The 21,190-nt window shown below is 38.5% G+C and overlaps 1 protein-coding gene across 2 annotated transcripts; it reads left to right on the forward strand.

Annotated features, from left to right (window-relative positions):
• Positions 1-107: 107 nt before the first annotated feature.
• LOC6563910 (protein neuralized) lies at positions 108-20,860 on the forward strand. 2 transcript variants are annotated; one of them, XM_001990453.3, is made up of 3 exons: positions 108-359; positions 18,226-19,964; positions 20,306-20,860. In XM_001990453.3, exons 1-3 carry the CDS (start codon positions 335-337, stop codon positions 20,555-20,557), a joined length of 2,016 nt encoding a protein of 671 aa, XP_001990489.1. In that variant the 5' UTR covers positions 108-334; the 3' UTR covers positions 20,558-20,860. The 2 variants fall into 2 exon arrangements, with proteins under 2 accessions (XP_001990489.1, XP_032592664.1); XM_032736773.2 differs by lacking the exon at positions 108-359 and adding an exon at positions 7,710-8,228.
• Positions 20,861-21,190: the final 330 nt, after the last annotated feature.

The raw sequence follows: 21,190 nt of genomic DNA on the forward strand, positions 1-21,190 counted from the left end.
TTTGTTGTCGCCTGGCATCGATATACACGCATCGTCTATTGTGACCCGACCATATGAATTGTATCGAATTGGCCTGCCGGCAGCCAAACAAAATTAAAAAATGTGGCCTCAAAAAACCAAAACGGTGCTAAAAATTGTTTTATAATTTATGCATAAAATGTGCAACATAACGCCACGAAACACAGTCAATTTGTATACGTGGATACGTCAATTGCAATGTGTCTTTGGGCTACGCAAACAAATTTTCTAATGTTGGTGAAAGCTTCAATCAAATAATACCAAAATATTCTAATCATTAGCTACAAATGTGTTAAGTGCATTAAATGTAATAAGAATGGGACAGTCGGCGGGTAAAATCGGTAAGTGTATTAAGGTATTAACTGAATGTTTGCATTGTGCATTATTAATTTAAAGCTAATTTGTGGCTAAGTTGGGCATTCGTGAGTACTTGCAGGCAATGTTGCTAGCTGAAAATGTTTAGATAAGTGTGGCACTTCTGTGATATTAGTGAGATAATTCAATTGAATATTTTGCAATAATTAAAGGCCTTCGTGCCTGCCGCATTCCAATAGGGTTTGTGACCCTCCCATTCCTCCCCACCCTCTCACTATCTTCACCGTACTCGCGCACCAAAACAGTTGTTTATCTTAGCGATGGCACTTTGACGCAGCGCATGCGCTGTCGATACATTACAAAAGTACTCACTTTAAAGACGTTATAATTTAAAATAAAAAACAGCACAAAGTTTGAGACTTGCTTTAAAACTTGGCTTTTTTAATGCGATAAATTGCTATTAAACGGGCTTTGTGAGTATTTAATGTAGCTAATGTATTAATTATGCCAGGTAATTCTTTTGCAAGACTGAAAGAACTGAATCACAAAACATTCTGCCAAATGCGGGCTTAAAGTTATTTTCAATGTTGCAGCTTTTAACTGTTCAGCAGATTTTTATAGAAGAGGCAATGAAATGAACACGTTTCTAAATACATTTTACTCAACAACAGTGAAATTTTATTATTAATTTGTTCATCAAAAGTTAAAATTCAAAATTCAATTCTAATGCATTTAAAAGATTAATATCATTGGATTAAACTAGTTAGATGAATTTTAAATTTTTTAGGCATCGTTAATCGTTTTTATGTTTAAGTATTTCAATCGAGAAGACTATAAATAAGTACAATAGTAGAATAAGAACTAGGAATAAATACGATTTATACTTCTTTTTTTTAATTCACCTGAATTAAGGAACGTACTTTTCAGAGTATCATTTTGTTTAGGTACTTGTAACAGGGTATAATAATGAAACATTAGAAAAAAATCTGTCAGCTCGAAGTTTATAAGTAGCTAAAAAAAAACATCATAATTATGAAGATTAGAAATGATCTGAATTAAATTACACACTTAAGATGGTATTCCTTCTTCATGGACAGCATCTTACCTCTCACAAAACACCTGCACAATGCGGCCAGTATCCTTTATTACAATTACCACAGCGTAACCTCTTCTCTGTGCAATAAGGACATCAATGCCTTAAGCAGCTCAGATCTACAAAAAGTCAAGTCAAACTGAAGAAGTGCCCGATTGGGAAAAACTCTCACGCGGCTATGCAAACAGTTAAGGTGCTGGATTTAATCAATAGATGGGCGCGAACTTTGACGTAATGCTAGGACAAAGGACGACGACGAGCTACAGGTGCAATAAACCTATGCTATGTTACCTGTACTGTTATACCTGATTACGACTCCCCTCAGAAAATCAGTGTAGTTTTTCTATATCTCTCCCTGATTTCTATGCAACTGGTAGACAATAAATTATTGAGTTTATGGCAATGATTTCTTATAAAAAAAAGAGAAGAAAAAGGAGATTGAAAAGACGGCGAAGGATAATGGAAAACCCAATAAGTGAAAATGCAGGCCAGGTAGTAAAAACCGTTGACCAAGACCAAAGACGACAAGGACAAAGACAATGGGCAATGAGCAAGGACTAACTCACACTATGACTTGCCGAACTGCGCGAGTTTTTCCAATATTTAAACGCGGGGAAAAAACACCAAAACGCAAAATGCATTGGCAGAAAACACAGAAAACACACAGCACATATCTAACGGGCCACAGGATGGTCTGCATCCATGAGATACATTCGCTGAATCGCTTCTCCTTCACATATGTTGATTTTTGGCGGGTATTTTTCGGGCAGGACGCGCCTGATATTTGATTAGCGTATGTGCGGATGCGCCTCACACACACAAGAAAAAAAGTGAAATAAAATAAGGAAGTTGAAGTTGGGCTGCAGCCCAAAAACGCTAGATTTGAATCGGTTGCTGCACCCACCCTCAGCTCTCCCTACATCGTCCCTGCACAACTGGCAGCCGTTGCTGTGCAGGTACCCAAAGGATCACCTATATATAGACACTGTTTCCTACACATAAATGTACACTGAGAGAACAGCATTTGCAAGCATTCTTCTGCTGCGATTGTAGAATTTTTCTTATTTAATAGTTAGGAAACAACCTTGTATGGATTTTATACTATTATAAATATAATTATATTCTAAATTGGGAGACAGTTTTTAATTATTATTTTTTTAATTGTGTTTTATTACTAAAAAGTGGAAAACAATGATAAATTCAGAAGTTTGTTCAATATTAAAATAAGTTTGCGTTAACAAAATCAGCGTTTCTTATCCGATCTTAATAAATATTTTGCAGTTCATAATTATTGATCTGCCTTTGGTATTAGAATTTATATTCTCAATTGCAAGTGTCGAGCTTTTAAAGACTCTGACAGCAGTTTACTTATACAGACTAGTGTAAAAAAGGTTGATCAAGAATATATATGCTCCATAGCATTCAAGATTATTCTGCCTTTTAAATAATTGTACATAACTTTATTGAGTCCTTTCTCCCATTTTAAAAATTTCAAATGAACACATCGTAATTTCTGATGAAAATGCACGTTTTTTACTCTCAGTGTATAAATTGGTATAAAGTTCTGCCTGCTGCTGTCGTTTCTCAAGTGCTTGCGTAATTTCTTTCCTTTCATTTCTATTCTTAAGTCTGCGGGATTAGTTTTCTATGTTTATATACGAAAGAAACTACAACTGTTGTTGAACTCCATCTTCCTCTCTCTCTCTCTCAATATGGCCGTCTTTGTCGTATGTGTGTACAGGATCATGATCCTTTGCATATGTCGTTTTGTAATTAAACATGCCGTGGGCAACATTTTCCAGCACATTTGTTACAGTTTTCATTTCGAATTTTATCGATCCTATTTAATAGATAACTAGTTGCCTACAGCTGCATTGTTTTCCCCATTTTCCAGGTGCTCGTGATAAGAATATCAAATATTTGAATTGCCAAAGAATTTCGTTGACTTCTCGATATATTTACTCGATTGTCAAAAACAAACTTAACTTGTGATAACATTCATTTATTTCCCGCTCAGTTCTCATTCTCTGTTTGATATAATATACATATTTTTTTTTTGGGTGTCTATCATTTAAGTTCTCATTAGAAGCTTAATTCAAAGTCCAATATTTAAACTTACTTATCTATAATTCAAGTGGTTCTCTGGCGTATAATATTAAATGAATACAGATTTCTTCCATTTTTGTTTATACTTTGTTTGGGGATTTAATTTAGATAGGCAACAATTTAATTTATACCTATGTGTCGTATTTTTATCTATATCTATATCAAGTTTTTCTATCAAGGCTAAGGCATTTACATTTGCCTGATTATGCTGAAATTGAAAACTTACAGCAATTCTTGATAAGAAATAATATCTAGTTACGGTTGTAAAATATGATATGATGATGATGTTATGTAACAAAATATAGATAGCTTTTTGGTAAAGCGAATGCTAAAAGGTGTAATCCAAATATTTTTGACATATTTTTATCTGATTGTTATCTGACTGATTGCAAATAAAAAATTGAAAACTTTCAAAAATATTTAAAATAACAAATAAAAGCTTATAAGCACTAACTAAAATATTGTTCTTAAATGAAGATTTGTTCCAACTATGTACTAAAAAAAGATTGTGCAAAAATTTCAAGTATTTAAAATTTGCTTATTGCTTTCTGAAAGATTGTAAACAAAAGAGAAATTAATTTGGAAAAAAATACATATATAAATATCAAGTAATATAAATTTAGAAATAGAAATATTGTTCTTAAATGAAGATTTGGTCCAACTAAGTATTCTAAAATGCTTAAGCAAAAACTTTTAGTGGTTAATTCCACAGAGGATTATTAATTATTAATCATTAAATTTGTCTATGGCTAAACCCGACAATTTGAAAGCGCTCTTAAACATATTTTAATAGAGATCTGTTTATTTTAAAGACATATTTGCATTGAGAAACGATGATCAGGAAACTTGTGATCCTGTGGTTTTATTTTATTTTGTATGATGTGGACAACTGTTGTGATGCGAGCACTCCTGTTGAAGGATAATAATTGGTTTTTGCTGCCCAGACCGATGTCAGCAGATGCAATTTGTCAGATCGGAAGGGATCCAGGACGGGACAGGACAGGACAGGACAGGACAGCACAGTCAGCCAGACAGCGAAAGCATTTAAATTTTGATATTAAAGTGGAAATGCATATTCAGCATCCTGGCTGGCTGACTGGCTGGCTGGCTGGTTGGTTGGTTGGTTGGTTGGCTGGCATGATGGCAGCAGGCGCGCGTCCCGTCTAAACTAAAAGGGCATGGAAATACAGCTGCTGTCGCTGGCTGATCCTGCGCCAAGTAAATACAAATAAAAAGGACGCTGGCGAAACAGGAACCAATGCACAAGATGTGCAAAGTAGTGCAAAAATTTTCGAAAAACCTACCCCCAAAAGAAATTAAAATTAAAACGTGAAGATCGCTGCTGGCATCTGTGGTTGCATTTATCACTGGAAGGGTTTTTCTTCTTCTTCTTCCTCTTCTTTTTTGTTCAGTCATTTCGCTTGTCGGGTTTGTTTGTTTGCTTGCCAATTCCAGGTGTAAATTTTTGTTGTTTTTTTTTTGTTGTTGTTGCTTTAACTGCGTTTATCCTTTATCATATGCATAGCGCAGAATTGTGACTGGAAACACGTGGCGGACGTGCGCCAGTTGTCTGCGTTTTCAGGGCCTTTGATAACACTCCGTCATACATTATAAATAAATACTCGTACTACAGTAGTCAATCGCAATCGCAGACAGAAAATGGAAATGAAATGAAAATGGAGTGTTCCGCAATGCAAACACTATAATCATTTAAAAAAAATTAATATCTTATTTTATATTTATTTCCATTTTAAATAAGTCTTAGGTAATTATTCACCATAATAAAATATATCATTCAAATATTTCACTCCCTGATTTAAAAACTAATTTCTTAAACCCTATTTTGACTATAAAAAAAAAATATAATTTATAATTTGTATGCAATATATTATTTGAGCTAAATTTAAATGAAGAAAAATTGAGGATTCTAAATTAAAAAGTGTGAGAGCTAAATTATTATCAAAATAACTTTCAAAATAAATAGTCAAAAACCTATTCATATTTTACCTAAAGGGCGGCGTCCTAGTTTAAACTAATAACCAAAATCAAGAGAAATTATTCAAATTATTTCATTGTTTAAAATGCTTATTTCTTATACAACAAATTAATATTAATTAAAAAATTCTAAATACTAATTTCTTATAAAAAAAAACATAGTTCTACACAAAAGTCTGAAGCAAAAATAACTTTGCTAAAAATGTAGTTTATTGTGTTATCTTTAGATCATGAGTTCCAGTGACCACTGTACTCAAAAGTATATTCATATTTTGCCTAAAGGGAGGCGCCCCCAAAAGGCAGCTGTTCTGCCTGGGGGAGATAATTCTTCTGTTGCCCGTATTCAAAGTAGTTTATGTTTAAATTTAGAATTCTTTTTGCCACACATGTGCATGTGTGTGTGTCTGTGTGTGTGTGTGTTGTCCCCATTGCAAAAATACCCTCTATAGAGTTTGCTGTTCTCTCTCAAGTCTCTCCCACGAACATTGGGAAACATCTGCTATCCTCTATCTGGTATAAGGTTCCTTACCTTCCTCGTCTGCGATCTCGGTCTTTGCCTCTGTCTCTGCCTCTGTCTATGCTTCTTCTTCTATTTGCCATTTGTCTTTGCCTGGACAATTGTCGCTGCTTGGTTCTATGGCCTTTTGGGTTCAAGGCCCTATTGTCTTCAGATGTCACATGGATTTCTTGCCAGTTCTTAAAGTTACCCTAACCGTACGATTCCATGGCTATTTAAATCAATAACTGTAGAGAATTGTCTTAAGCCAGCATTTAATGTAAATGCCAAACGAAAATTATATACACTTGGACTATTTTCAACTTTGATGATCTCATATACTCGCATTATTGTACATGTGATTATAGAGTCTGTTTTTTATGCATACATATAAAGTCTAAAAGTTCACAGACTTTATCCATGAATTATTGTGTTGAGTACTTTTATCAACCACTTTATGAACCTGATTTATGGCACATTATTTGACAATCGATAAGAGCTTTTTACTATGATCGTTTTAGCATTTAAGGGTATTCCCAAGCTAGCTACGAGCGGTAAGCAAATAAAGTGACTAAGTATCAAATCTATAAAATATATTTGTATCAATTTCATTTGTTTCGGGATAAAAAAAAGAGAAAGGCAACCTTGTTTAGCCTCAGCTCGATTATACTAGTTAGCATTATCTTTTCTTCTTTCTTATCGTTTCAAATATTAAAAAAAAAAACAAAATTAGCAAAGCAACTTGCCACAAACCAAAAAAAAAAACAGTTTTATAAAACTCTTTCAAGTTCATAGCTCATAACCAATAAAACAATTTACAGACAATTCTTGTTAATTTGCGCGTTCAACACTTAACTCTTAACTGGGCAACAAACAGACCATATATCGCCTCATAATGCCCACCAAACTAACAAAAAAAAATGTGTCTTGAACTTAGCTGAACTTTGGCCAAAAGTGCCGCAAAACAGTTAGCAGCGTCTTTAAACCAAAAAAAAAAACGCAAAGAGCAGCAGTTTGCTCAAAATGCAGGCGGCTAACAAACCTGGCCTAGAACAGCCGCCAGCAACAACAACGACAAGAACAGCATCAGCAGCGATCAAGGTGTACAACGATCAAGCAACACCAACAACAACATTCAAAATTTTAAGGGAGGTTCAATACACGCGAAAAGCAGGCACAAAAGCGAAACCATAGTAAATAAGAAACAGCTGCAAGCAGCACTGCGTCGGCGTTGCCTGCTGCCCAACTGCGCTCAGCTCTCCTGCGCTCTCTCTTCCTCGCTCACAGTCTCTCTCTCTCTCTCTGTTGTTTTTGGACATCCACAAACACAGTTAGAGCTAGAGATGTGCAAATGAACTGACATTTAGCTCACGGTCTATGCTCAAGCAACAAGAGTGCAGTGCTTGGCAAAAATTATAATAGGCTCACAAGTAGTTAATTGCAGTCTCTCCAATCGAATTGCTGCTGGCAAGTTTTCAAATTCAGGACGAGGTGTCCAGCTCACAGCACTCACGCTGTTCACGATACAACGCAACATAGTGCCGCGTCGTGCTCACGCGCTCATCACCGCTCAGCTGCTGGCGCTGTCGCTGACGCTGGCGTCGCAGCATTTTACTTTGCCCACAAACGCTTCAAAGAAGTTTCAGTTATAAAATAAACGTCGAAGTGTTTGGTTCGCAGCTCCGCTGACTCGCACGTTCCTCGTTTCATCTTTCTTCGGCGTCGTTGTGTCCGTGGTTAGTTTTCGTTGGAATCGTTTCTGTTCTGTTCTGTTTGTTGTACCGTTGCAAACAAACAAACAAAAAATACACAAAGTCTAAAATACCAAAATGATTTAACATCCAATGTGTTACGAACTCTATTTAAGCCCAAAACGTTTTTTTAAAAATTCGCGTTAAGTTTTTAGCCGTTTGCATATATTGTCAGTTAGTTTAATTTCGCATAAAACCGCAATCATCATGGGTCTGTCGGATATACCATCCAACTACATGCAAAAATCCAGCCATGTCCTACATCAGCAACAGCAGCAACAAATTAATCTTCATAATCAGCATAATCATCATCATCATCAACATCATTACAATGCGGCAGCTGCCGCCGCTCATGTCCTGGCCATGGAAAACAGCGAACTGATGATGAGTCCCAAAGACAAAATGTCCACCAAAAAGAAAATGCTCAAGAAAATCAAGAAACGTTTCGGACTCGGTTAGTATAATTACTACATTAAAACAACAATTGAAAACAAATTCCAAACGTAATTATAGCGTGCGAAAATTCAATTTGAGCCACATAAATAAATAAATAATTCATGCAAAAAACTACTTGAATGAATTTTGCATATCTTTTGAAAATAATTCCCACATTATTTGACGTTCGTCTCTCATTCATGCAGCTCACTCTATGTCTCTGTCTCTCTCACTCCCTGCTCTGTTAATGAACGCGGCAAAGATAAATAAAAACATTTAAGACAGCAAAAACAACAAACAGCTGCAAGTTTATGAATACATTAGCGTTTTTCTTTTTCATTTGCCCAAACAAAAACGAAAGATCAGCAAAGCAAAAAAATAAACCCACTTGAGATTATTTAAACAATAGCCATTAAATTTTTGTTTTTAATAAAAAGGGTTTAAAGGTTGTTAGCAACGTGTAAGCTTTTGGACAATGGAAATTATAAATATGAGAAATCCAAGTTGTAAAAATCTAATAATAATGTTAAGTAAAAATAAAATCAGCTGAAATTAATTTCTACTGAAGGATCTTCAATCATAGCGTCCAGCTGACTTGCACGTTCTCTTAGATTCATAAAGCCAGCTGCATTTAGTCAATGACTTCCACGAAGAGCGCAAGAATTCGTTAAGAATAACAAACTTGCCGGAAGTGCCTGTTTATCTTCTCTCGAACTCTCTCTCTCGCTGGTAATAATAAAATTGAAAGGCTCAAAAATTAACCTAAACCTCAAAATGTATATATTTATACACAAACACATACGCAAACAATCGAGCAGACAAAACAACAGCAACGATTATGTTTATCATAACGATTAACTACGCTCAATTTTGTTGTAATTTTTTTATTTTGCTGGAAAAGCCTCTCTTGGCATGTGCACTCGTTCTTCCTCTTCCTCTTGCTCAAAGCTCTCTTCCAAGCAGCGCTCTCTCTCTCTCTTTCGTTCTGGCAGCCAGGTACAAAAATCTTACCAAGCCCCAAAGCCAATGACGCATACATTACGGGCAGAGCCGCTGCAACTCGCCTTGTCCGTCCCTCTCCCCCTTTGACATTCCCCAAGAAGTCTGGCCAAATGGCCCATTCAGCAGTTGCTTGTTACTTGTTGGATTTGTACGCGAAGCGCCGTTGCCGCCGTCGGCAAAGCAAAGCAAAGCAAAAGAAATGAAGACAAGCTTCCAGAGTGGAATTGGAAGTGAGTTAGGTAGAAGGATGAAGGGAGGGGCGGGGCGGGTGTTGGTAACTCTGTTTTTTGCTTCCCGCTGCCGAGCGCCATTTCATTTTGTACGTGCGGCATTTGCGCTGCGTATCGGTAATCAATGAAATTACTTTGTTTTTGTTGGAATCAGCTGCTTATTGTTGTTGTTGCTGTCTTTGTTTTTTCCATCTATTACATTTTGTGTTAGCAGAGTTTATTGTTGCTGCTGTTGTTGTTTGTCGTGTCTTCTGCTTCTTGCCTGTTGGTTGGTTGGTTGGCTGGTTGGTTGGCATGCGAGGCGGCTTTGGCTAAAGTTTATCTGGTTGCTTTTACTTGAGCTTCTCACGGTTTACTTTTTGAGCTCGCCGCCGTCGATCGATGGCTGTCGTTGGCGTTGCCAGCTTCGCTCAAATTTCAAATGCATTGTGCGGGCTTCATTTGCTACCTCTGCTTCTTCCCATTCTTATGTCTCACACAAATACATATAGATATATATATTTGCTCATCACAAACTCCCCCAAGCACACACATAGAGCTGTAGCTTCTCTTACAGTTGGTTATGGGTTATTTTGCCTATGAGCTCATTTTGTGGTCATTTTGTTATGCGTCATCCATCAAAGTTTTTTGGACACTGCAAGTACATTTGTATTTAAGCGTGTGTGAGATATTTTCTATTTATTTTCTAATTGTGGTCAAGCCCATAGATTGTGGGGTTTTTTGTTTTTGTTTGGTTTCTGATAAGAGCTTAATGCGAATGTCGATCGCCATTTGTGACGAGAGAGCGCAGCACTTTCAATCGTAGAACAAAGTAGATATGCACGAAGAGCGTAAGCAACATTTTAAGAGAGCGCTTGGATCTGTCACAGTGCATGCCGAAATTCCAGTAAGAGATGCATGAATGCAAGGAATTTTATATAAATTAGTAAAGTAGATAAGTAAAAACATTTTAAGAGAGTGCTTAGTTGCGGAATGTACCTTAATCATTCCAGTAAAAAGGTAAAAGGAGATGAATGCAACGACTTAAAGGAAAATAAATTGGTTTATTATAAAACACACTTGAAAGTTTTTATATGTTAAGTGCAGTCAACTATTACATTATTATTTTTATCATAGTGACCTACATTGGTTTCATGTTACCTCTGCCGAGTCATCAGTTATCAGTTAATGAACCAATGGAAAACAACGATGAAAAACTGTTAACAGAGTTTGCTGGGCGAATAGATACATAGATAATAGATACCCATAGATAAAACAGCGTCTTGGGTGTCGCAACAGCAACAGTTGAAAAATATACAAGACAGGTAAGGGAAGGAATGGGAAGGGAAGGGGCAACAAAAGATGGATGCGGGTCTGTTTCCAGCTGCTGCCTTTGGGCTCAACAATTAACCCAGGCAGCGCAGGCAACAACTCTCAACAATCATGCACGCTCTCAGCTAAGATTCCGAATATGATTTTGAGTCCAAGTTTGAGCTGATAAATCAACTCTTAGATTGCTCTACTTGCTCGGCTTTTGCTACCTATGAAACTTCAGCTGTTTATCGATCGGTTTTTATTTCAGTTTCGTGTTCTTGTTTCGCTGTCATGTTTTTTGTTGTGCTGCTGATTTTGCATTAAAATTAAGCTTGGATATTCATTAAAGTTAATTTTTTTGTTGTTTGTGGAAACTAGATTTTCGCTTTTTTTCGCAGCTGTGCATAATTATGAAGAAAATATTAAAAAAAATTATATATAGATAAAAATTTACATAATATTAGCTTGTTAGCTGAGCTAATTTGAATTAATCGTAGATCTATGAAGAGAACAAAAGAATGCTTAAGGCGAGGGCGGTTGGTGGTTTAAGAGAGCCTAGCAGCAGAGAGGGGCACGTACAGTTATTGAGCGCTATTCCCAGAAATAAATACGTGATAAAACAATAAAATGCCACTTGAATTATTATCCGCTTGCCGCTGCATTCTTATAATGTTTGTAATGATGTGTAAGAAGCACTTCAGCTGTCTCTCTCCCTCTCTCTCTCTCTCTCTCTCTCTGTCTATCGTTGTCTGCGACTATAATTTAAGTCAAGCGCAGCGCTCAACGCTTGAGTGATTTAATTACACAAAAGAGGCAGCAGCTTAAGAGCAATAGAGAGAAGTGAAGAGAGAGAGAAGGGGTAAAGACGCCGCTGGCTGTGCAGTCAACTGCGCCGGCCTCTTCACATGTTTGTGTGTGTGTGTGAGGAAATGCAATGTGCATGTGTATGTGTCTGTGTGTGTGTGTGTGTGTGTGTAATACATAGCAACAGTTGCAACGCTTCGATAAACAACAACATTGTCTATAACAAAATAAAACGGAACGGAAGAAAGTCCGTCGCCATCTTATCTTTATTTATATACAGACTTTATTTTCATACACAATATTCCGTCAACTGAAACATTTTCTGTATGTTTTTTTTGGCTTCTTCACTTGCTATTTTGAGCGCAACGCTGCTGCGTCGTCTTCTTGGTTTGGGGTCGCATGCTTCAGTGCACATATGGAAAACACCAACACTCCCCCTCCTCCTCTCAGCGTCATAAACAGCGCACGACTTGTAAAAATAACCCATGTAAATTTCATTTTGGCCACCCTCGCAGCACCTAATTATATAAAGACAACTTTTTGTAGATGTATGCGTGTCTGTGTGTGTGTGTGTAAATGATAGATGAGAGAGAATATCCATAGGCAGTCATTGAACTCGCGAGGTGCGATCAATATTATTATTAGTTGAGCGCTGCAAGAGCCAGTGCGCCTTAAACTGTAACTCAATTATGTCCCACAGCAAGGTGGGGGAAATTTTGCCGCAATGGGAAATTTTTGCATTTTGCGTAAATCCCAAATACAGTGGGCAAAATCAAAACAGTTACGGAATTCTGTTTGTACCAGTTATAGTTTGCGAATGTTTCACTGTCATTGCTTTAACACACACACACGCACACACTACTTACATACAAACGCACAATGAGTTTTTGTTTTGCATCCCATGGCACTGTCATCATATTTCGCTTAATCGCAAAGAAAAGTGCATTGCAAAAACAACAACACCAGCAGCAACAGCAATAGCCGCAGACATCAACAACGACAACAACATTCAATACTTTTGACCTCTCGTCGACCCTCGGCTATCGCTGCAATTATTATTTTATTTTTCCATTTCTTCTTTTATTATATTTTATTTGCGCGCACGTTTTACTCATTTGTGCTTTGTTAGAGCGAGACAGCGAGTGCGTGAGAAGTGAGTGCGAGCGTGAGAGTATGTAAAATGCATAATTGGCTGATGCTTTTCGCAGTTTCCGCTGCTGTTGCTGCAGCGGAAGCTTCACTATTGCATTACACACACACACACACACATGCAAGAAAAGAGCAACAAGTTGAAATGCAAACTTGTATAGCTCTCTCCCTCTCTCTCTCTCACTCACTCACGTCGCTGCCTTTTGCCTACGCACCGGTTTTGTTTTTTATTTTATTCTTCAAACAACATGAGGTTATAGGTCACGTGCCGTGTAACTTGTTGTCATTGTTGTGCCCACGTGTGTCTGCCACACAATATTCGGCGGAACGTGTGGCAACAATTAACGTGAAGGCCTAATTATGCCGGAAACGCTTGACAATTAAAGAGAAGAGCGCGGAGCGGGGTTGCCAGATCGATTACAAAGTGTATCAATTGGTCAGCGGCCCACGTCTGGCAGCCACTGCAATTTGCGGTCAATTGACAAATGACAAAGCAACCAAAATGAGCTCGAAATTCGAGTTCGAGTTCGAGTTCGATTTCGTGTGGGTGCCTCGCTGCCAAATAGCTTAAGCTTTAACTTGTAAGGCTTGTCCACGACTAAAAGCCCACATATTAACACACGCCACAACCTACACACACACAGACGCTCACACACACACATTTATCACAAGTGAAAATTAGTTAGAAGTAAAAAGAAAGAGAAAAAAATAACACGCAAATAATGCGTGGGCAGCGCATAACTTAATTTGTGGGCGGGGGCAGAGTTGTTTTCTGTCTTTCTGTATTTCAGTCTGTCTGTTTATCTGGCTAATGTTGCCACTTATCGCGGCATGTCAATTCTCACACCCATTCAAAGCTTGCGAAATGTGCGTCGAATCAGCGCTAATTTATCTTTATTAATTGCTCAGAATTACGTCATTTATGGGCGACAACTAATCAAACAGAAATTGATATTAATAAAATATGTGTAAAAATAACTATGGGAAAACAACCTTGCATAAATGCAAATTTGCCTTAGATTGATTTTAATGCCTCTTGGCCAACTTAACAATTGATCAATGCAACGTTTTCGGCATTTTCTAAAGCTAAAATGAGAAGCTCTCTCAACTTGATGCTCAACTTGAAATGCCTTAAAAGCGTTAAAGTATTTTTGAATCTAATGATTCACAACTCGGCATCCAAATTATTTCTAACGATCAATTTACGGTCGAGTCGAGTCGAGTTAAGTTGAGTTGAGATCTTCAGCATTGATCTGTGAGGCAGCTGCCCAAAATGATTGCCACTTCAGCCATTTTTATGACACCTGCATGATTTTTGTTTCCCCATTTTTATTTTCTTCCACCCGCAAGCGGCAAAAGTCTCAAAAGTTTACTCATCGCAGTTGTTGCTGTTGCTTTTGCAGTTGCAGTTGCAATTATTGTAGTTTGTTACAGGTTTTTCCCTCCGAAAATAGTCAGGCATCCACTATATATATAGATATATCTATATATAAACATATATTTGCCATATATACAAATTTGGAGTCGTGGGAATTTTGTTGTTGTTTGGTTTTGCTAGTTTTTTGATTTTTATTTTTTTTTTGCTCACGGCCAGCGTGGGAAATGTTTGAGACGCGTCTGCCACGAACGGTAAATCAGGTTTTTCCTTTAGATAACAAAAAAAAAAAGCAAAATTGTACGAAAATTTGCCTGCGATCGTTTGGCAGATCGTTCTTCGTTTGCACTTCGGTTCGTCTATATTTGTGTGTGTGAGTGTGTGTGAGTGTGTGTGAGTGTGTGTGTGTGTGTGTGTGTGTGTATGTGTGTGTGGGAACTGCACATCAGCAAGCTGAACTTGTTGTGCTCTGTCTTCAGCTAAATTGATTGTAATGCGCTCAGAGATTGGCCAATTTGTGGTTTTTTGGCCAAGATAAAAGCTAATCACGGGACTAACGAGCTAATTGCATTCAACCAAAATATCATTATTAAATGTGTTGATCATGATTTTAGCTGCAATGCCTGACAGGCATTTAATTAAATATGCAATAGTCTAATGCATAATTTCCACTTCTCGTAGCTTGTCCAGCATAAATAACTTTTGATCAATTTAATCACAGTTGAAATGAGATCTTAAGATCAGTAGAACCAATGACTAGAAAGGTTAAGCAATATTTTCATAGTCAAAAGTAACTCAACTCAATTTCAGTTTACTTTCCTCCGCTTAATAAATAAAAATAAAGTGCAAATGTTAAGTTGCTAAATGTGTTAACATTGTTATGTTGACTTTGCTCTGTTAAGAATTTATAAATTTTATTTCAATTAAATATTTCTTAAATTGCAAAAAAAAGAGAGATGATATTTTAATAGGAGAAAAATGTAATTAAATTGAATTATATTATTGTTGCTCCCCTTTTAATTCAATTGAGTTATGTATTAAATATTAGTTTAACAGCTGTTATAGTTCTACACGCATGTTATGTGTATTCTTTAACAGCATTGGAAAGCAGCTCATTGGAAGGCAGCTAACCCTGCGATCAGCAATAATCACACATATCTCAAACATATCTCATCTCTCCCCCTTTTATCACTTGGAACTGAGAGCTCGTCTACTAATTAATTGAGCATGTTGTTGTTGTTGTTGTTGTTGTTGTTGCTGCTGCCTAATTGAAATGATGAACGCGTAGCGCGTTAACCGTTTGATTTAAGCATTGGCTAGACAGAGTAGCAAGAAGAAGAACAACAACAAGAAAAAGACGAAAGAGAAAAACACGCACATTTTTTATGACGAGTATTTTCATTCAATGTGTAATTCATTGACAACAACTGATGTCTGTCTGATCGTTGTTGTCTGGGCAAAAAGTAGGCGTCGCCAATGCCGCCAGGCGACATCCTGCAGCTAATAAGGCCCCAATACACGTAGTAAACGATTACACAAAAAACACAAACAGACGCTGATCGTGAAGAAGCAACAGAAACAGAAGCAAAAGTGGAGCTGTGAAAAAAACGTGATTTCCGATTTCCTTGTTGCAGGCAGGCAGGCATTTCATAAATATTGATGGGTCGATCGATTTCTCTCTCTCTCTCTCGCTCTCTGCTGCTGCTGCTGCTGCTTCTTCTTCTTCTTCTTCTATTCTAATGTCAGCTAACCGGAAGCTGAGCTGCTGTTGCTGCTGTTGCTGCTTCCTTTGGCCGCAGACTTCCTGGATGGGCCGGAAGCAGCGCACTTAGCTCAGCCAGTTTTTTTTGCTTTTGAGTTGCAGCCACAGATTTTCTTGCTGTATGCAGTCTACCCTCCTCTCTTTCTCTCTCGCTCTGTTGCACCCCCTATTTGCTTGGTTAGTTCAATGCACGCGCATTGAATTTCAACCCCTCTCGCAGGACGCCTTTTCAGTTCCAATTTTTGTTGCTTGCTTTTTTTTTGGTTTTTGAAATTTGAACAGCTGCCGATTTTGTTTTTTTGTTTTGTATCTTTGCTTCTTTTGTGTCGCCAGCAAGCAACCCCTGTTGATCGTTTGCGCTAAGGGTAGCTACGCATGCACAGGGTTGTTTTACCTGTCTCAGTCTTAGTCAGTGTCTGTCTCGCTCTCTGCTTGCTGCAGCTGCTTTTTCGGCTTGGCAACGCCTTGGCGCACGGGCAGCTGCCACATGCCGCAGCCTTGCTCAAATAATAATGAACACAAAGATCTCCTCAAGACGCTGCTTCGTTCAACCGCCTGTTGTGCGACCGTCTGTCCGTCCAGCTGTCTGTCTGTCTGCCTTTGTGACCCATTGCTGAGACACTGCCACGCGCCGCATATCAACATGGTAATCAAGACTGCCGTCTGTCCCTGACTCCGTCTCTCTCTCTCTCTCTCTCTGTTGTCCTGCTGTCGCATTTGGCTTCTTTGATCCATCTCCTCCAACTGCTCGTGTGGCATGCCGCCGCATTCCATATGCCCCTAGAAAAAGAAAAAATACAAAAAAAAGTGCCACAAACCTGTCGTCTGAGTTCCAGTTCGTAATTATTATCGTTACCAAGTTGAGCATACTTTCCGTAATTGTCAGACAGCTGCTGCCCTTTTGCACCCAAGGACTATCTTCGAAATGTGCAATAATTGCATTAATACCTCGGCAAATTATTCGATTTAATATTAAACTTAAGATCGGGGCTACTTGCATTATACCAGCTGGACAACTTATCTTTATCCAATATAAAATTCAATTTATAAAAATAATAAGTCTGATCATTTAATAAAATCCAAAAACTTTTAGTCTTTATGTGCCAACTTTTTCTTACTTATCTTAAATTGTGTTGCTTTTCATTTCTAGTTAACTTAAGATATATTTCTATTGAATTATGATATTCGAATTTGTATTTAAATGAGTTCTTTTATATATTCGATTTGTCATTAATCTTACTTATTTAATCTTATCTTATTTAATTACTTTGATTAAATGTTTAGGCTTTTATCTTTTATCTTCTTAAGCATTTGATTTAAAATAATGTAACTTCTTATTCAGGCAGATTTACAAGCTTTTCAATTTACTACTAACATAATAAATGACAACACAATTTAAACCGAATGGTTATCATAAATCTTCAAATGATTCGATATACACTTAAAATAAGATCTTGCAAATTCTTGTCTAACTTAAGCAGCAGCTACAATTTCAGTTCAGCTCAGCGGCTCAGTTTTGAGTTACACATAGTTCAAAAGAAAATACATAGTTTTTCACGCAGGTAGCCATCAAACACACACTGATATATATATATATATATATATATACAGTCGAGAAATCCAACGAAGCGTACGGATTCCTAAGCCATGTGCTAGTTCTCATATTACATGCTCTTAGCTGAATATTGAGACAGACAGAAGGCATTAACCCCTTTCAACATGGATTTTCACTTTCTTTTTTTGGGTACCCCTAAGAGCACGTGACTTTGATGATCTGGGCTTAGATTATTGAACTCTCAATGTATCTTTTTTTATGATGATTTTGACGACAATAATTTGGAAATATCAAAATGTCGATCAACCTGACTTTTTTTGATGTATGGCAGCTGTTGCCACATGAATTTCTTGGAAGCATTCAAGTGCAACAGTTCAACAGTCTTCCATAGAAAGGTATTTCAAAGAGCTGAGCAATTTCTTGAATTGTCAAGGAAGGTTCATGAGCTGAGTTCAAGTATGGTTTGACTACGTTTCCTGATTTTTAATTAGATTGAAACAGATTAATATGAATAGTATTCAGTTGCAGTTAGGCAAAAGTAAGAAATGCTGCTCAATTATAAATATTTTAATTATTTATTTTTTTTAAATTTAAATATTAAACTTTATTTTTCATTTAATTTATTTTTCATTAATATATATATTATATTATGTACAATTTTCATTAACAGTGACTGTTAAAAAATGTTCCTGTTTTCTAACAGCTTAACAGCCTTACAGTTTTATGTTAATTGTTTAACTGTTACTCCAAAAAAGCTTTAAGCTGTCTCTCTATCTTTCTCTCTCTTGCTTGAGTCCTATTTGCTTTTACTCATTGAACTATTTTCGGTTCTCTTGCATTTTACAGTTCGCCGTTCGCCCTCCTCCTGCCCGGGTCCGAATAATTTGCCACCCCTGCAATTTCATACGGTACATGGTGATAATATACGCATCTCCAGGGATGGTACGCTGGCGCGTCGCTTCGAGAGCTTTTGCCGTGCAATCACGTTCTCGGCTCGGCCGGTGCGCATCAATGAGAGAATTTGCGTGAAGTTTGCGGAGATTTCGAACAATTGGAATGGCGGCATTCGTTTCGGTTTCACCAGCAACGATCCGGCAACGCTGGAAGGTGGCCTGCCCAAATACGCGTGTCCCGATCTAACAAACCGACCGGGCTTCTGGGCAAAAGCGCTGCACGAACAGTACTGCGAAAAGGACAACATATTGTACTATTATGTGAACAATGCCGGCGACGTCATCTATGGCATCAACACCGAGGAGAAGGGCGTCATTTTGTCTGGCATCGACACGCGCGGCATGCTCTGGACAGTCATCGATGTCTATGGCAATTGCACCGGCATTGAGTTTTTGGACGCACGCATTTACGTGTATCAACAGCAGCAACAGCAGCAGCAGCAACAATTGCAACAGCAGCAACAGCAACAGTTGCAGCAGCAACAACAACTGTCTGCTGCACAACAATCGCGTCGCTCGCTGCCCGATCATGAGCTGGAACGTCATGTGATGCCATCGATGCAATCGCTGCATTTAGCTGGCAACGGCAACGTCGGTGGCAGCAACACCTCAACACCCGCCCACATTGTGGAGCACGATCTGGCGAATGGTTTGCCCCCGTTGCGCTACAATTGCAACGGCCGCCTCATCCCCGTTCCCTTCCACATAACAAAGGGGCGCAATGTGCGTTTGTCCCACGATCGTTTTGTGGCCTCGCGCACCGAGTCTGACTTTTGTCAGGGCTATGTGTTCACGGCTCGGCCCATCCGGATTGGCGAGAAGCTCATCGTGCAGGTGCTCAAAACGGAGCAGATGTATGTTGGTGCTCTGGCCCTGGGACTAACGTCATGCAATCCGGCCTTGTTGCAGCCGAATGATTTGCCCAATGATTCGGACTTTCTGCTGGATCGGCCGGAGTATTGGGTGGTCAGCAAGGATATTGCGGCGGCGCCGCAACGTGGCGATGAGATCGCCTTCTTTGTGGCGCCCAACGGTGAGGTGAGCATCAGCAAGAACAATGGCCCCGCTGTCGTCGTCATGCATGTGGATCAATCGCTCCAGCTGTGGGCGTTCCTCGATGTTTACGGCTCGACGCAATCGTTGCGCATGTTCCGCCAGCAGCTGCCCAATATGGTGGCCTATCCGTCGCAGCCACAGATTAGTGCGGCCAGCTCGGCAACAGCTATCGCTGCTGCAACTGCCTCCGGCTCGCGTCTGCTGACCGAATCGTTGAGCAGCCTGAATGCTGGCCAACTGCTCGGCGCCGCCACCAAAATGCAACTGAGTGTCGCTCAATCCAACAGCAGCAACACTTTGGCCTCAGCTGGCGGCACTGGCAATGGCGGCAGTCGGATGATCAGCATGCCCTCCAATGGTGACATACTGCAGATCCAGCCAAATGGTGGCGGCACCGTTCTCGTCGTCAATCTGCCGCCGGCCAACAGCTCGCATGATCTCAATGGACAGCTGACGGCGGCGGCACAGCAGCGCCCAGCAGCCACAGCTGCCACGATCAGCAGCAGCGGCATTCTCGCTGGCGCCTGCTCCAGCGGCACATTGATCAGCACCACCAGCAGTCAGCAATATATTGAGGTGAGTTATTCAAAAGTCTGAATTAAATTTGCTTAAATTTCAAATCAACATTTTAAATTGCTTCCACTATCTGGCAACACTTAAGCATTGCGCGGGCGTTGTTAATTTGGCTGCAGACGTTAAAATTTTAAATTGATCGCACTCAAACTGTCTGGCAACACTTAAAATTATCAGGCGCGCTGTTAAGTTGGCTGCGGCAGCATTTTGAATATAATATAATAATATTTGTAGAATTCAGAAAGTGTAGTGCTTTAAGTGTGCTATTTCCATTTAGAGTGTGATTAGTTTTATTAAATTCGTAACTAGCTTTAAACTCATTATCTGATTGATTTCTTTTGCAGCCCATTGCCCAAAGTACGAGCACGCTGAACGGCAGCAAGTGGAAGGACAGCCTCAGCGATCAACAGAGCACAGATTCGAGTGCCGAGTGCACCATTTGCTACGAGAATCCCATTGACTCGGTGCTGTATATGTGTGGACATATGTGCATGTGCTACGACTGCGCCATCGAGCAGTGGCGCGGCGTTGGCGGCGGTCAGTGTCCTCTGTGTCGAGCGGTTATACGCGATGTTATCCGCACCTACACCACGTAGGCAACCAACCAAAATAATCCTACAATAACGTCTACAACTTTAACTTTCAACTCGCAATCGAATTAAGCAACACTAACAAAAAAGCAAACAAAAAAAAAAAAAACTGCAAAGAATATTTTGAGCATGAGTTTTTATAACAAGGCGCAAAGAGAGATATCATCACAAATTCATCACAATGAATTTTTTTTAGACAACTGCTTTGTATTAGCAAACTAGTTTTTACAGTGGACTAAAAGAAATCCAACCTGAAACAATTAGCTGATAGCTGATGTCAATATTTTTGCAAAGAACTAAAAAAAGAAAACAGTCTAAAAAGTATAAAAAAAAAATATTAAAAAAAAAAACTAAAACAAACTAGTTGAACACTCAATGAAGAAAAAGACACTATGACTTTATTTATGTTTAACTTTAGCTCTAAATATATAAATAGTATTTAGTATGTTTAATTTTTTTGTGATTTTATTGCTAAGTGCTACGGCGACATGCCAAAAGATTTGTTCAATTCAATTCAATGATTGATTTAATTATATATTTAATTTTTTTATAAGAATTCACTTGCGATGTTACACATATAAAAACCAAAGTATTTTTGTATAGCTCTTAATTACATTTCACATTTGAAGAAAGTTGTTG

The sequence above is a fragment of the Drosophila grimshawi genome, unplaced genomic scaffold (genome assembly GCF_018153295.1).
Source record: "Drosophila grimshawi isolate 15287-2541.00 unplaced genomic scaffold, ASM1815329v1 contig_311, whole genome shotgun sequence".
Taxonomy (NCBI): Eukaryota; Metazoa; Arthropoda; class Insecta; order Diptera; family Drosophilidae; genus Drosophila; species Drosophila grimshawi.